We start from the raw sequence: 17,099 nt of genomic DNA, 5'->3' as shown, positions 1-17,099 counted from the left end.
CCCACTACAGGTGCCCAGAATATAGTCCTATTGTCCTGACCGGTCCTGTCTGAAAGATGAGCAACCCTGCATCTGGGGGTCCAGTGGTTCAATCCTTTCATGGTGGGACTATTCAGAGAGACTGTTCACGCACGTGTCCCCAAAATGGAGGGCAACCTCCTTTCTAGACTCAGTACATGTCCCCAAGATGGAGGGTGAGGTGGGTGTGTGACACAGCCCTCACCCTCCTTTCTGGGCTCAGTGTCTCAGTACATGTCTCTGTAGATCTCCTGCAGCAAGGGGTGGAGTGACATGTCCTCTGTTTTCTTGATCTCCTGGACCAACTGAGCGTGCTCGGTGACCAGCTGCCGGAGGTCGGAGAGTTTCTGCAGCAGCTTGGGGAAGAGGAAGGTGTCGTCTGGGTGGTTGGCCAGCAGGTGGAGCCGCAGCACCTGAACAATGTTCTCCTGCATGCGCTCAATGTGGCCAACATTCACCAGGCCGGGACGGTCTGAGGGAGAGGAAAGAGGACAGCAAAATTAGAGAAAGAAGGTGGATTATGCCAATCCAAGAAGAGACATTATGATTGGCATAGAGCTGAAGAGCAAATCCATCAAGAAGATAAGTAATAACACTAGTAATTAACTACCAATTAGTGGCAACTGCCAATTAGTGGTCATTAACCCCGGATCCCAGCCTCTACCTCTCTCTCTCTTACCTCCACAGCAGATGATGGCGGCCACAAACAGGGCCAGGTCACTGTCATCCAGCTCCAGCCCGTTGAACTTCATGGCGAACTGGAACTTGGGTTCCATCATGTCGCTGAAGGGCCTCCTCAGACTCTTGAGAAACTCCCTAGTGATGAAGCCCGATCCATAGGCCACCAGGAGGCCGTCCTTGTTCATACATGAGGCCAGCAGGGCGAACAGCGCCTCGTACACTCCATACTTCAGCAGAGTCACCTGGTCGTTCAGGTCCAGGCTGGAGAAGCCGGGGACAGACTTGGCGAACTCAGTCAGCTCTGTGACTGTCTCCACGGAGGTGCACTGGCAGCAGTGGAAGATGCGGACCTCAGCCTCCTTCTCCAGCAGATGGCCCCCAGCCGTGCCCACCATCTTGGCAACGAGGGTCTGCTCTGCCAGCTGGAGGGTATCCATGTCGTGGATGACAAATGGCTGCAGGGGCATGAAGGGAGACAGGGTGGTGAGGAGACATACATTTTGATTGAGCTAAAGCACGGATCTTCCACGCTCCGGTTTGAATCTTGGCCATAGTCTGTAGTCATGTGTAATGAATGCCCATTATGTAGCAACGTTGGTAGATAGGAATGGCCCTAGGGTTAGGGTTATGGTTGTAGTTGAGACTCGGGGCGGCAGTGTAGCCTAGTGGTTAGAGCATTGGACTAGTAACCGGAAGGTTGCAAGTTCAAACTCCCGAGCTGACAAGGTACAAATCTGTCGTTCTGCCCCTGAACAGGCAGTTAACCCACTGCTCCTAGGCCGTCATTGAAAATAAGAATTTGTTCTTAACTGACTTGCCTAGTTAAATAAAGGTAAAATAAATAAAAAAATACCCTGTGGAAAAGGTAGGTATTTGCAATATTACTACTACTAGAGTGAGGAAAGGAAATATGTTATTTCAGGAAGTTTATATTCTTATTGTGACATAATCTGATCCCTGTCCTTGACCCTAGAGTAAGTTAAGAACTCCCCTGTCTCAAAACCTAAAATGTATTTTATGCCATTGTGAATCTGGCGAGATTAACTTGTTTCTACTGAAATATGTTTAGGGACAGGGCAAACGGGTCTAGATGTCCTACGCTGTAGCAAAACAAACAACAGGCAAATCTAATATACAGGAATCACGTGTGTACCCTTAGACACGGAGCCATGTCTTACAAAAACACTGCTGCCTGTGCTTCCTCAACAAGCACTGCAAAGACACCAACTCAACATGATTCCAACAGGAAATACACAAGGACTGTGTTTACTTAAATAAACTCAACAGTTATCTAACTCTACTTTGCAACGGGTTAAAAAATAACACGTTTGTTTTTAGATTGTAAGGCTGCTAAACAACTGTCTCTGGGTCACTGTTTTGGTGGGGCTGTTTTGGAAGTAGGCTACACTACCAGAGACGCAGTGGTGAAAGTTCCCACAGACGCCAATCAAGCACCTGCTCCTGTATATCAAACCCAGAGCTCTGTTACGTTAATGCTGCGCAAACGATAAACTACATGCTACACACAGTTTACTCAACTCACAATATGATACGCTCCCAACATTTGACTGACAATGCGTGCCAAAATAGCATTGTTGATGGTGGCAACTGGGTGGAAGGTGGAGCAGAATAATGCCGATTAAACCATTGATTAAGTTAGCTTTTTTTAAACTTTTTTTTTTTACAGTGTACTGGAGAGTGTTTGGGTAAATTGAGATTTTTTTTACATTCAGCATCACTCCGTCAAGGGAAATATAGTATGTTTTTTATAAAATAGATATCTATATACACTGAGTGTACAAAAGATTTCCATGACAAAGCTATGATCCTTTATTGATGTAACTTGTTACATCCACTTCAATCAGTGTAGATGAACGGGAGGAGACAGGTTAAAGAAGGATGTTTAAGCATTGAGAGAATTGAGACATGGATTGTGGATGTGCCATTCAGAAGATGAAAGATCAAGACAAAATACTTAAGTGGCTTTGAACGGGGTATGGTAGTACATGCCAGGCACACCGGTGTGTGTGTGTCGAGAACTTCAACACTGCTGGGTTTTTCACGCTCAACAGTTTCCTGTGTGTATCAAGAATGGTCCACCACCCGGACAACCAGCCAACTTGACACAACTGTGGGGAGCATCAAAGTCAACATGGGCCAGCATCCTTGTGGAATGCTTTCAACACCTTGCAGAGTCCATACCCTGATGAATTGAGGCTGTTCTGTGGGCAGAAGGTGTAACAAACAAACACTTTGTACTTTTTAATGACACTTTTAACATAGGCTAGTCCCTGTTGTTAACTGATATCCCTGCAATAATTCCTTGCATTACGCCTGGTAAGAAAACACTTTAATTTGCTTAACTTGCCATTGGTTCCAACATTGGCAACATTTTCTCCATGGCCATTGGCTCAACTTACCCCAAGGCAAACCTTTTGACTATATTAGCTCACACATCTACAAGGATGCACTTTCATGCTAGGTTTAGGACCTCATATGGTAGCTTATAAAGACCCCAACTGATGTATAGAACAATCTTCAAATTATCTACTTTGGTTTAGATCACCAACAACTGAATTTGGCTCTGCACGGAGTATCCCTGAAGTAACCTTCATGTGCATTTTACCAGTAGGTCTATGGTCTCATGAGTTTTCTCAAGTACCCCCAGCTGATAGGCCAAGTACCCCCAGGGGTCCTAGTACCCCTGGTTGGGAACCACTGGTTTAGATACAAACATCCTCAAACCTCTAACACAATAAATTCATTTGACTTGGCGAAAATCTGTTTTTTGGAACTAACTTCCTTATTACTTTTTCAATGTGGTTTCTTCCTCCACAGACTCCATGAAATTATGACCTCTTCCTAAATATTTGGTCACATGATTAATTTTGTGTACAGTGCACTTGGACCCCTTCCCTTTTTCCAAATGTTGTTACAGCCTTATTCTAAAATTAATTAAATAAAAAAATGTCCCTCATCAATCTACACACAATACCCCATAATGATAAAGCAGCTAAATTTTTTTTTTGCAAATGTATTAAATATTCAAAACAGAAATACCTTATTTACATAATTATTCAGACCCTTTGCTATGAGACTCGAAATTGAGCTCAGCTGCATCCATGTTTCCATTGACCATCCTTGGGATGTTTCTACAACTTGATTAGGTCCACCTGTGGTAAATTCTATTGATTGGACATGATTTGGAAAGGCACACACCTGTCTGTATAAGGTCCCACAGTTGACAGTGCATGCCAGAGCAAAAACCAAGCCATGAGGTCTAAGGAATCGTCCTTACAGCTCTGAGACAGATCTGGGGAAGGGTACCAAAACATTTCTGCAGCATTGAAGGTTCCCAAGAACACTGTGGCAACTATACTATTCTTAAATAGAATAAGTTTTAAACCACCAAGACTATTCCTAGAGCTGGCCACCCGCCAAACAGAGCAATCGGAGGAGATGCGCCTTGGTCAGGGAGGTGACCAACAACCCTATGGTCACTCTGACAGAGCTCCAGAGTTCCTCTGTGGAGATGGGAGAACCTTCCAGAAGGACAACCATCTCTGCAGCACTCCACCAATCAGGCCTTTATGGTAGAGTGGCCAGACGGAAGCCACACACATGACAGCCTGCTTGGAGTTTTGCAAAAGGCACCTAAAGGACTCCCAGATCATGAGAAACAAGATTCTCTGGTCTGATGAAACCAAGATTGAACTATTTGTCCTGAATGCCTAGCATCACATCTGGAGGAAACCTGGCACCATCACTACGGTGAAGCATGGTGGTAGCATCATCATGCTGTGGGTATGTTTTTCAGCAGCAGGGACTGGGAGACTTGATGAAAATCTTCTCCAAAGCGCTCAGGACCTCAGACTGGGGCGAAGGTTCACCTTCCAACAGGACAATGACCGTCAACATACAGCCAAGACAACGCAGGAGTCTCTAAATGTCTCTAAATGTCCTGAATAAATGGGTCTGAATCCTTTATGAATGCACTGTATGGCTTCCTACAAACAAGGGTGGCTCAACTTACCCCTTGAGCTCAACTTTAACCCACTCTCCCCTCAAGGCATTGCTAAAAGGCTATGCTAAAGGCTATGCTAAAGCTAAACTGAGTGTCTATCCATACAGTGTAGTACAGTTCTGCTCACTGTTTACAACACTGTGATACCATGAGCTCATTGGGAAACCTGGAGAAGATCAAACCATGCTCTTAGTTGCTTGGACTGAATCACTTCTAACAACTGGACTAGACTATCATTAACTCTAGTAACTAGTAACTGGACTAGACTACTGAACTCTGAGTGGATACTCAATGGATAATGCCAGAGAAGCCGGTGTTTGCAAGATATATTGGCACGCCTGCCAACAGTGGCAGCTCTGCTTCTAGCTCCTAAGCAACTTTGCTGTATTTAGTTTTTTTGGCGTGTTATTTCTTACATTATTAGCCCAGAACGTTTAAAAATATATATTTATTACATACAGACGGAAATAACTTTTGGATATCAGAGCGGTGGTAACTCACCAGCATTACGGCCAGGAATACGACTTTCCTGAATTGGATCCTTTACTTGTGTCCCCCAGGGCAATTGAACTTATCCCAGAGGCTGACGTGGCCAAGACGTGGCCGGAAGAAAAGAGGTACTCGGAGTGGACTTCTAGTCCGACTCAGGAGGAGGGCACACCATCCACCGCTTCCGAGTGTATTACTCGGTAATGTTCAGTCTCCTGACAATTAAGTCGACGAGATCAGGGCAAGGATCTCCTTCCAGAGAGATATAAGGGACTGTAACATACTCTGTTTCAGGGAATCATGTCTCTCGGGATATACTGTTCCCGTCCATGCAGACAGGAGTAAAGAACTTTCTGGGAAGAAGAAAGGCGGGGGTGTATATTTCATGGTTAACTACTCATGGTGTGATAACATACATAAACTGTATATTCCCACTCAAGCCGATACCACAACAGCCCTCAAGGAACTACACTGGACTTTATGGAAACTGGAAACCACATATCTTGAGGCCGCATTTATTGTAGCTGGGATTTTAACCAAGAAAATTTTAAGAAAACGCTATTGAAGTTCTATCAACACATTGGCTGTAGTACTCGCTTAGGAAAAACACTAGACCACTGCTACTTGCCTTTTCGAGATGCCTACCGGCAAATCAGATCACTGCTCCATTTTGCTCCTCCCTTCCCTATCCCATCTGGACAAGAGGAATACCTACATCAGAATGCTGTTCATTGACTATAGCTCAGCCTAGTACCATCCAAGCTCATCATTAAGCTTGGGGCCCTAGGTTTGAACCCCACCCTGTGCAACTGGGTCCTGGAGTTCCTGATGGGCCACCCCCAGGTGGTGAAGGTTGGAAACAACCCCTCCACTTCACTTATCCTCAACACAGGGGTTCGTACTCAGCCCCCTCCCGTACTTCCTGTTCCCCCATGACTGTGTGGCCATGCACGCCTCCAACTCAATCATCAAGTTTGCAAATGACACTGATTACCAACAATGACAAGACAGCCTACAGGGTGGAGGTGAGGGCCCTGGCAGAGTGGAGCCAGGAAAATAACCTCTCCCTCAACATCAACAACATGAAGGAGCTGATCGTGGACTTCAGAAAACAGCAGAGGGAGCACACCCCTATCCATATCGACGGGACCGCAGTGGAGAAGGGGGAAATCTTCAAGTTCCTCGGCGTGCACATCACGGACAAACTGAAATAGTCCACCCACACAGACAGTGTGATGAAGAAGGCTCAACAGTGCCTCTTCAACCTCAGGAGGTTGAAGAAATTTGTCTTGGCCCCTAGGACCCACAGAAACTTTTACAAATGCACAATTGAGAGCATCCTGTTTGGCTGTATCACCACCTGGTACAGCAACTGCACCGCCCGAAACCACAGGGTTCTCCAGAAGGTGGTGCTGTTTGCCCAACGCATCACCGGGGGCACACTACCTGCCCTTCAGGACACCTACAGCACCCAATGTCACAGGAAGTCCAAAAAGATTATCAAGGACATCAACCGTCCGAGCTATCATCCAAAAGGCGAGGTCAGTACAGGTGCATCAAAGCTGGGACCGAGAGACTGAAAAACTGCTTTTCTCTTAAGGCCATCAGACTGTTGAATAGGCATCACTAGCCGGCTACCACCTGGTTACTCAACCCTGCACCTTAGAGGCTGCTTCCCTATATACATAGACATGGAATCACTGGCCACTAGTCACTTTAATAATGTTTACAAACTGCGTTACTGATCTCATATGTATATACTGCTGATCTCATATGTATATACTGTATTCTATTCTAATGTATTTTAGCCATTTATTTGATTTGATTTTCGGTTGCCAGAGACGCGACCCATTGTCTTTTTGTTCTGCATCTATGGACATGACCGAGTAGTTCGTTCTAAATGTTCCATTGCCATACTGGCTGCCAACGTTCTTATCCCTTGCTTGCTACCGTAGCTAGCCAATTACAGCTAACTTCCAGTCACGCCAAACAGTGCAGCCAGAATAACAACAGTAGCTGCATTTGTGTTTGTTTAAGCTGTTTTGTAGTGACATTTTATTTGGATACATCCATAACAATGAGCTAATGAGGCGCGATTTCGCCTGGCATAAAAAATGTGCTCTCTTGTCAGGACACAGTTGTTGAGAGGAGCTAGCCAACAACACAGCCAACACAATCACTTCAAACTTAAACTGGAAAGACTGCAAACTAGCTGCACTTTGTTTATTTGTACCTTTTTTCAATTTACATTTCTTTGTACATGCAGTTGAAGTCGGAAGTTTACATACACCTTAGCCAAATATATCTAAACTCAGTTTTTCACAATTCCTGACATTTAATCAGAGTAAAAATTCCTTGTTTTAGGTCAGTTAGGATCACCACGTTGTTTTAAGAATGTGAAATGTCTGATTAATAGTAGAGAGAATTATTTATTTCTGCTTTTATTTCTTTCATCACATTCCCAGTGGGTCAGAAGTTGACATACACTCAATTAGTATTTGGTAGCATTGCCTTTAAATTGTTTAACTTGGGTCATAAGTTTTGGGTAGCCTTCCAGAAGCTTCCCACAATCAGTTGGGTGAATTTTGGCCCATTCCTTCTGACAGACCTGGTGTAACTGAGTCAGGTTTGTAGGCCTCCTTGCTCGCACATGCTTTTCCAGTTCTGCCCACTGTAACGGCGTTCTTCTGTACAAACAACGGAACGTGAAACCTAATTACAGCCTATCTAGTGAAACTACACAGAGACAGGAACAATCACCCACGAAATACAAAGTGAAACTCAGGCTACCTAAATACGGTTCCCAATCAGAGACCACGAGAATCACCTGACTCTGATTGAGAACTGCCTCAGGCAGCCAAGCCTATGCTAGACACACCCCTAATCAGCCACAATCCCAATGCCTACAAAAACCCCAATACGACAACACAATAACCCATGTCACACCCTGGCCTGAACAAATAATTAAAGAAAACACAAAATACTAAGACCAAGGCGTGACACCCACAAATTTTCTATAGGATTGAGGTCAGGGCTTTGTGATGGCCACTCCAATACCTTCACTTTGTTGTCCTTAAGCCATTTTGCCACAACTTTGGAAGTATGCTTGGGGTCATTGTCCATTTGGAAGACCCATTTACAACCAAGTTTTAACTTCCTGATTGATGTCTTGAGATGTTGTTTCAATATATCCACATTATTTTGCCTCTTCATGATGCCATCTATTTTGTGAAGTGCAGCAAAGCACCCCCACAGCTGCCACCCCTGTTCTTCATGGGTGGGATGGTGTTCTTCGGCTTGCAAGCCTCTCCCTTTTCCTCCAATCATAACGATGGTCATTATGGCCAAACAGTTCTATTTTTGTTTCATCAGACCAGAGGACATTTCTCCAAAAAGTACGATCTTTGTTCCCATGTGCAGTTGCAAACCGTAGTCTGGCTTCTTGAAGGCGGTTTTGGAGCAGTGGCTTCTTCCTTGCTGAGCCGCCTTTCAGGTGATGTCGATATAGGACTCGTTTTACTGTGGATATAGATACTTTTGAACCTGTTTCCTCCAGCATCTTCACAAGGTCCTCTGCTGTTGTTCTGGGATTGATTTGCACTTTTCGCACAAAAGTACATTCATCTCTAGGAGACAGAACGTGTCTCCTTCCTGAGCGGTATGATGGCTGCATGGTCCCATGGTGTTTATACTTGCGTACTATTGTTTGTACAGATGAATGTGGTACCTTCAGGCGCTTGGAAATTGTTCCCAAGGATGAACCAGACTTGTGGAAGTCTACAATTTTATTTTTGAGGTCTTGGCTGATTTCTTTTGATTTTCCCATGATGTCAAGCAAAGAGGCACTGAGTTTGAAGGTAGGCCTTGAAATACATCTACAGGTACACCTCCAATTGACTCAAATGATGTCAATTCGCCTATCAGAAGCTTCTAAAGCCATGACATAATATTCTGGATTTTTCCAAGCTGTTTAAAGGCACAGTCAACTTAGTGTATGGTTTCTTCTGACCCACTGGAATTGTGATACAGTGAAATAATATGTCTGTAAACAATTGTTGGAAAAATGACTTGTGTCATGCACAAAGTAGATGTCCTAACTGACTTGCTAAAACTATAGTTTGTTAACAAGACATTTGTGGAGTGGTTGAAAAACAAGTTTTAATTTCTAAACAACTACCTCTTTCCCAACTGTATTTAATTAATTAATAAATTTTGCTCCTTTGCACCTCATTATTTGTATTTCTACTTTGCACATTCTTCCATTGCAAATCTACCATTCCAGTGTTTTACTTGCTATATTGTATTTACTTTGCCACCATGGCCTTTTTTGCCTTTACCTCCCTTCTCACCTCATTTGCTCACATTGTATATAGACTTGTTTATACTGTATTATTGACTGTATGTTTGTTTTACTCCATGTGTAACTCTGTGTCGTTGTATCTGTCGAACTGCTTTGCTTTATCTTGGCCAGGTCGCAATTGTAAATGAGAACCTTTTCTCAACTTGCCTACCTGGTTAAATAAAGGTGAAATATATATATATTTTTTTTTAAATGACTCCAACCTAAGTGTATGTAAACCAACTTCAACTGTATCCATAAAAACTATGCCAGCTGATTGATGATTTCGACTGGCTGAGAAACACTGCCTGCCTGTCTGTCTTGTTCCGTCAAAAGACACGCTCATTAATATGGGAGATCGAATTTGAGATTGAATTTGAATATTGAAACAATGTTGCAAATGTCACAGAGACAGACAGCAAGGTTTATACAAATATCCACTGTTGAAAACAAAATGTTAGTCTGAAAGAAATGAGATAATGTCTAGATTACTTTTATAGTGGAGATCAAGTACATAAATAGCCTGGCTGGGCTGATGAGACAGTGGATTGCGCAGTCAGATGGAACAGAGTAAATAGGCATTTTAACATCATATATCTTAACTTGTGGAATAGACACCGGCTGGAATGCGGTTTTAACCAATCAGCATTTAGGATAAGAACCACCCATTGTATAAAGACAACTAAAGACTCACCACTGAACAGAGAACTACAGACTCACCACTGAACAGAGAACTACAGCCTAACCACTGAACCGAAGAACTAAAGACTCACCACTTTTTTTTCACCTTTATTTAACCAGGTAGGCCAGTTGAGAACAAGTTCTCATTTACAACTGTGACCTGGCCAAGATAAAGCAAAGCAGTGCAACAAAACAAACAACACAGAGTTACACATAAACAAATGTACAGTCAATAACATAATAGAAACATCTATGTACAGTGTGTGCAAATGTAGAAGAGTAGGGAGGCAATAAATAGGCCATAGAGATGAAATTAATTACAATTTAACACTGGAGTAATATATGTGCAGATGAGGATGTGCAAGTAGAGATACTGGGGGGGCAAAAGAGCAAGAGGGTAAGTAATAATATGGGGTTGAGGTAGTTGGGTGGGCTATTTACAGACTGGCTGTGTACAGGTACAGTGATCGGTAAGCTGCTCTGACAGCTGATGCTTAAAGTTAGAGAGGGAGATATAAGACTCCAGCTTCAGATATTTTTGCAATTCATTCCAGTCGTTGGCAGCAGGGAATTGGAAGGAAAGGCAGCCAAAGGAAGTGTTGGCTCTGGGGATGATCAGTGAAATATACCTGCTGGAGCGTGTGCTGCGGGTGGGTGTTGCTATGGTGACCAGTGAGCTGAGATAAGGTGGGGCTTTACCTAGCAAAGACTTATTATAGATGAACTGGAGCCAGTGGGTTTGGCGACAAATATGTAGTGAGGGCCAGCCAACGAGAGCATACAGGTCGCAGTGGTGGGTAGTATATGGGGCTTTGGTGACGAAACAGATGGCACTGTGATAGACTACATCCAGTTTGCCGAGTAGAGGGTTGGAGGCTATTTTGTAAATTACATCGTCGAAGTCAAGGATCGGTAGGTTAGTCAGTTTTACGAGGGTATGTTTGGCAGCATGATTGAAGGAGGCTTTGCTGTGAAATAGGAAGCTGATTCTAGATTTCATTTTGGATTGGAGAAGCTTAATGTGAGTCTGGAAGGCGAGTTTACAGTCTAACCAGACACCTAGGTATTTGTAGTTGTCCATATATTCCAAGCCAGAGCTGTCCAGAGTAGTGATGCTAACACAGGACAGATCTCTGAGGAGGCAACACACAGGACAGATTTTTTTGGGGATTTCAGATGATACGAAAGAGAGGTTGAATATGCTAGTAAAAAGGGAGGATCATTTTAGAAAGAGAGGGTCCAGATTGTCTCGCCCAGGCTGCTTTGTAGGGATTCCTGATTTTGCAGCGGGGGGTTGGGCAAGTTGCTGCAGGGGGTGCTGAGATGTTGGTCGGGGCAGGGGTAGCCAGGTGGAAAGCATTGCCAGCCATAGGAAAATGCTTATTGAAACTATCGATTATCGTAGATTTATCGGTGGTGACAGTGTTTCCTATCCTCAGTGCAGTGGGCAGCTGGGAGGAGGTGCTCTTATTCTCCATGGACTTTACAGTGTTCCAAAACCTTTTGGAATTAGTGCTATAGGATGCACATTTCAGTTTGAAAAAGCTAGTCTTAGCTTTCCTAACTGACTGAGTATGTTGGTTGCTGACTTCCCTGAAAAGTTGCATATCGCAGGGGCTATTTGTTGCTAATGCAGAATGCCACAGGATATTTTTGTGCTGGTCAAGGGCAGTCAGGTCTGGGGTGAACCATGTCTGTTCTTAGTTCTACATTTTTTGAACGGGGCATGCTTATTTAAGATGGTGAGGAAAGCACTTTTGAAGAGCAACCAGGCATCTTCTACTGACGGGATGAGGTCAATATCCTTCCAGGATACCCAGGCCAAGTCGATTAGAAAGGCCTGGTCGCTGTGTTTTAGGTTTTAGGGAGTGTTTAAAGGGAGCGTTTGACAGTGATGAGGGGTGGTCGTTTGACCGCGGACCCATTACTCCGCCCCCTTTAGCAGTTCTATCTTGTCAGAAAATGTTATAGTTAGGGATGGGAATTTCAGGATTTTTGATGGCCTTCCTAAGCCAGGATTCAGACACGGCTAGGACATCCGGGATGGCGGAGTGTGATAAAGTAGTGAACAAAACAAATTTAGGGAGAAGGCTTCTAATGTTAACATGCATGAAACTGAACCACTGAACAGAGGAACTACAGACTCACCACTGAACAGAGGAACTACAGACTCACCACTGAACAGAGGAACTACAGACTCACCACTGAACATAGGAACTACAGTAACAGTTTGGTCTGTGTTACATGTGGATGTGTATTTCAACTGACCTGTGACCACTGACCGCTTACTGACTGAATCCTTTCTGACATCTTCTTTCTGAACCTTGCCACACCTATACCCACCGATGATGGAATTCACCAATTTACCAGAAACATAACACTTATCCCACCCATATAGTCTACTCTTGGAGTCCACAGATCTAAGGGCATAATCTTTAAAGAAAGATGGAAGGAGTTTTTTTTCTCCAAATACTGTTAATAATGGTCCTTTATGAGTCAGGGTCATACAGAGTGTCTCTTCATAAAGTATATTCAGACAGATGTGTCCTAGAAATGTATTTCTGTCTTTGCATGATTCTTTCGCTCCTACTGGGTAGTTGTTGCCAGGTTATATTGACAGATAAGGACTGTTTGATTGCCCATTTCATCACCTTTAAACTGGATCCAAATGCAGCCTACACACTCCAAAGGGAATCATTCAAAATATAATATTGGACCCTTCTGGTTGCACAAAAAAGACATGGTGTAATCATTAGGGTTGGAACAAATAGTATGGCATTTCCAATATTTGAATTATTCCCTTTGAACAGTGAGTTTCAGTTTGGTCCAACATGCTCGCATGCATGCAAGCAAGCCCCAACCCCCCCCACTTCCACACACTGCTCTTACTGGAGTGCTGGTCTTTCCGGTGAGGATGGTCCGGGCTTTGGCCTTGTTCATGTTGAAGTTTTTGAGGTAGGCCTCATAGATGTGCCTGGCCAGGGTCTTCTGGTCGGCTTGCTCGGGGTCCTCCACCTCCCTGTCCCCCGTCTGGATCTCTGCCTTGAGCTTCAGCTTCTCTGACTGGGGCATCCGACCAAAACGGATCGCTAAACAGAGAGCAGAGAGGAGAGGAAGAAAACACATTAGGTGCAGCATGGCAGTGACGTGTCATTTTTATTGAATTAAACTGCAACGGACAAAGATGTATCTGTTTTGCTGAGACAGATATGCAGACGCATGCCAATTGTACGGTATATTGTTTATCAAATCAACATAAGAAAGATATGGAGGTTCAAGACAATTGAGTACTGTTTGCCAAATCATGAACACTGTTGTTTTCTGGATATAAAGACATGTTATGGATCCCTGGAGACATGAGTTTAATGTCCTGTATGTTTCAGGAACAGATGAGAGAATTGGGGGCAGGATGAGGGCTAGTTGAGGATTAATGTGTTAGCACACTAAAGAAAATAGGACAAATCAGGTAGCTAGTGTGTGTGTGACTCTGATCCTAAGTGTCTAGCTAATCAGATTACAGTTGCACTACCAATAACCCCTTCCCTCTGACACACACACACACACACACACACACACACACACACACACACACACACACACACACACACACACACACACACACACACACACACACACACACACACACACACACACACACACACACACACACACACACAACAGCAGGTGCACCTATTATATATATTTATGGTACTCTAAAGGGATACAGCTGGGCTCAGATTTCACTGGCTTCTATAGCACAAATGTGTTCTATTGTGATTAACCACACCACACACACACACACATTCACTGACTGGTAAATTACAGTAAAACAAGCCGGTGTTCAGAATGGGGCCATATTAGATTACTGTATAAGTGAATGGTTCCTCTAAACTTGGCAGATCCCTGGGAAGGATGGCAAACCTGGGTTCAAATACTATTCAACATCATCTCAAATACTTCGCTTGGGTTCGATTGAGTTTACCTGGCAGACTAAAGCAAACGCTTAAAGTATTTGAAACATTTAAAATAGTAGTTGAACCCACGTCAGGAGGATGGGGATCCTGAGGCAGCAGCCAACTGTCATTAGAGAAAGAGGAAATGAGAGATGCTCTGAGTGGGGCCCAGGAGACTCGGGATAAGAACATCAGACTAAGAGGAGGTTGAGGATGAGTCTCTGACTCACTAAAGCAGAGCACAGGGACGGTGTGGGACAACAATCTGTCAGAGCGTCTGTCAAACAAACAACCCAATCTATGCTGCTGAAAGGCTTAAGAAGCAGGGAGGAATTTACAACATTTCTTCTGGAGTGCTGTAGTCCTGCTGGCCTTCAGGCAAACAAAAATCTACCAAGGCAAGAGTGACTACCAAAATAAATTGCACACAGAACTCAGACTTTTGTGCAAATCTTCCATTGAAATCCATGCATGATTTATGCAAAAGGGGGAGAGAGATTGAAAAGGGGGGGGGGGGGGGGTCTAAAGCCTCAGTGTATCAGGTTCTATATGTTCCATGACCCTCTCCCATGTCATTCTCCTGTATACTGTTACATTTAGGTAACATATGAAACACCCCTAAAAAAATATATTAAAACATTAATAAACATATGAAACACAATACACATGCACAGATAGACTGTGTGTACATATAGAGGACTGTATGTACAGATAGAGGACTGTATGTACAGATAGAGGACTATGTGCAGACAGAGGACTGTATGCACAGATAGAGGACTGTATGTACAGACAGAGGACTGTATGCACAGATAGAGGACTGTATGTACAGATAGAGGACTGTATGTGCAGACAGAGGACTGTATGCACAGATAGAGGACTGTATGTACAGATTGAGTACCTTATGTACAGACAGGTGACTGTATGTACAGATAGAGGACTGTGTGCACAGATAGAGAGATTGTGTGTACAGATAGAGGACTGTATGTACAGATAGAGGACTGTATGTACAGACAGAGGACTTTATGCACAGACAGAGGGACTGTGTGTACAGATAGAGGACTGTATGTACAGATAGAGGGACTGTGTGTACAGATAGAGGACTGTATGCACAGATAGAGGGACTATGTGTACAGATAGAGGGACTGTGTGTACAGATAGAGGGACTATGTGTACAGATAGAGGGACTGTGTGTACAGATAGAGGACTATATGCACAGATAGAGGGACTATGTGTACAGATAGAGGGACTGTGTGTACAGATAGAGGACTGTATGCACAGATAGAGGGACTATGTGTACAGATAGAGGGACTGTGTGTACAGATAGAGGACTGTATGCACAGATAGAGGGACTATGTGTACAGATAGAAGGACTGTGTGTACAGATAGAGGACTGTATGCACAGATAGAGGGACTGTGTGTACAGATAGAGGACTGTATGCACAGATAGAGGGACTATGTGTACAGATAGAGGGACTGTGTGTACAGATAGTGGACTGTATGCACAGATAGAGGGACTGTGTGTACAGATAGAGGACTGTATGCACAGATAGAGGGACTGTGTGTACAGATAGAGGACTGTATGTACAGATATATGAAGTGCAGATAAGATAAGTGAACACCCACTTTATTGTTCCTGGGGGGAAACTTGTCTTGAACACACAAGTGCTGGTCCCACATAAACATTTTGAAATTAATACTAATTTTGAGCATCAGTCCCAGACCTGGGTTCAGATACCATTTATGGTATTTCAATTACTTTAAAAGACATTTGGAAGTATTTATTTATTTTTTATTTGAAAAGACTAGTTGAATATTGGAATGTATTTGGAAATATACGTGGCAAGTATTTGAAAATACTGAAATACACTGACTCAAATACACTCCCATGCATTTAACCCATTATTTGAAAATAACATTTTAATATTTATAGTTCATTATTTTAAAATACTTTCAAATAGTTCCAATGGAAGCAGTTGATTTTGTGCTAGACATGCTAAATAAAATGTAGACAAATCTTGACCCTGTATGTTACCGATGTAGAGACGCTTCTGCAGATCCTAAGCATATTTTTGATCAAGTGTTTTTGCCACATCTGTAACCAGTGTAGTTTTTGGAGTTAATGTAGAATTGTGCCCTCTGGTGGCCCTTTTTGGTCTACCACCTACTGCCTTAATGCTGTCCAGACCAGTGCAGGATGCACTTGCTTTCTCTACTATCATCTCCAAGAGACGTACAGTTCTTAAGTAGAAAAACGTCCACCGTCCATTGCACAGTCGACAGTTAAACGATTTTATTCCATTTTTAAAACGAGAAAAAAATATGTTATACTTTAAAAGGGAAAAATTATGTATTTCATTCCACCTGGGTACTCTTTATAGACCTTCTACTAGGGCCAGACCCTCCGAATGACTTGAAAATTGTCTGGCTTACTGATGCTGTTGCCATTTGTTGTTATTTATTTTTTAAATATTTGATTTACATCCATTATGTGTGGATGGCTTGGTCTGGAAACAACCTGTCACCATACCTGTCTGTATACCTCTGAGTTGTGATAGAACCTATCTGTAGGGTTAGGTTGAGGCTGAGTTGTGATAGAACCTATATGTAGGGTTAGGTGGGGGCTGAGTTGTGATATAACCTATCATTAGGGTAAGGTGGGGGCTAAGTTGTGATAGGTTCTATCATTAGGGTAAGGTGGGGGCAGAGTTGTGATATAACCTATCATTAGGGTAAGGTGGGGGCTAAGTTGTGATAGGTTCTATCATTAGGGTAAGGTGGGGGCTAAGTTGTGATAGGCTCTATCATTAGGGTAAGGTGGGGGCTGAGTTGTGATATAACCTATCATTAGGGTAAGGTGGGGGCTAAGTTGTGATAGGTTCTATCATTAGGGTTAGGTGGGGGCGGAGTTGTGATA

General features: G+C 43.4%; 1 protein-coding gene across 2 annotated transcripts in view; it reads right to left on the bottom strand.

The window, feature by feature from the left end:
- LOC109897821 (peroxisome proliferator-activated receptor alpha-like) overlaps positions 1-17,099 on the bottom strand; it is a 58,911-nt gene that overhangs the window by 2,270 nt on the left and 39,542 nt on the right. For both annotated transcript variants that reach the window (XM_020492419.2, XM_020492418.2), the window contains exons 5-7: positions 13,122-13,321; positions 698-1,154; positions 1-490 (exon numbers count right to left, since the gene is read on the bottom strand). The exon at positions 1-490 is cut by the window's left edge and continues 2,270 nt beyond it. In XM_020492419.2, coding sequence (XP_020348008.1) covers positions 246-490; positions 698-1,154; positions 13,122-13,321 — 902 coding nt within the window. In that variant the 3' untranslated portion in view covers positions 1-245. The remainder of the gene's footprint in view (positions 491-697; positions 1,155-13,121; positions 13,322-17,099) is intronic.

The sequence above is a fragment of the Oncorhynchus kisutch genome, linkage group LG10, assembly GCF_002021735.2.
Source record: "Oncorhynchus kisutch isolate 150728-3 linkage group LG10, Okis_V2, whole genome shotgun sequence".
In the NCBI taxonomy this organism is placed as follows: domain Eukaryota; kingdom Metazoa; phylum Chordata; class Actinopteri; order Salmoniformes; family Salmonidae; genus Oncorhynchus; species Oncorhynchus kisutch.
Note: the sequence above shows the minus strand (reverse complement) of the source record. Positions and strands in the feature narration are given on the sequence as shown.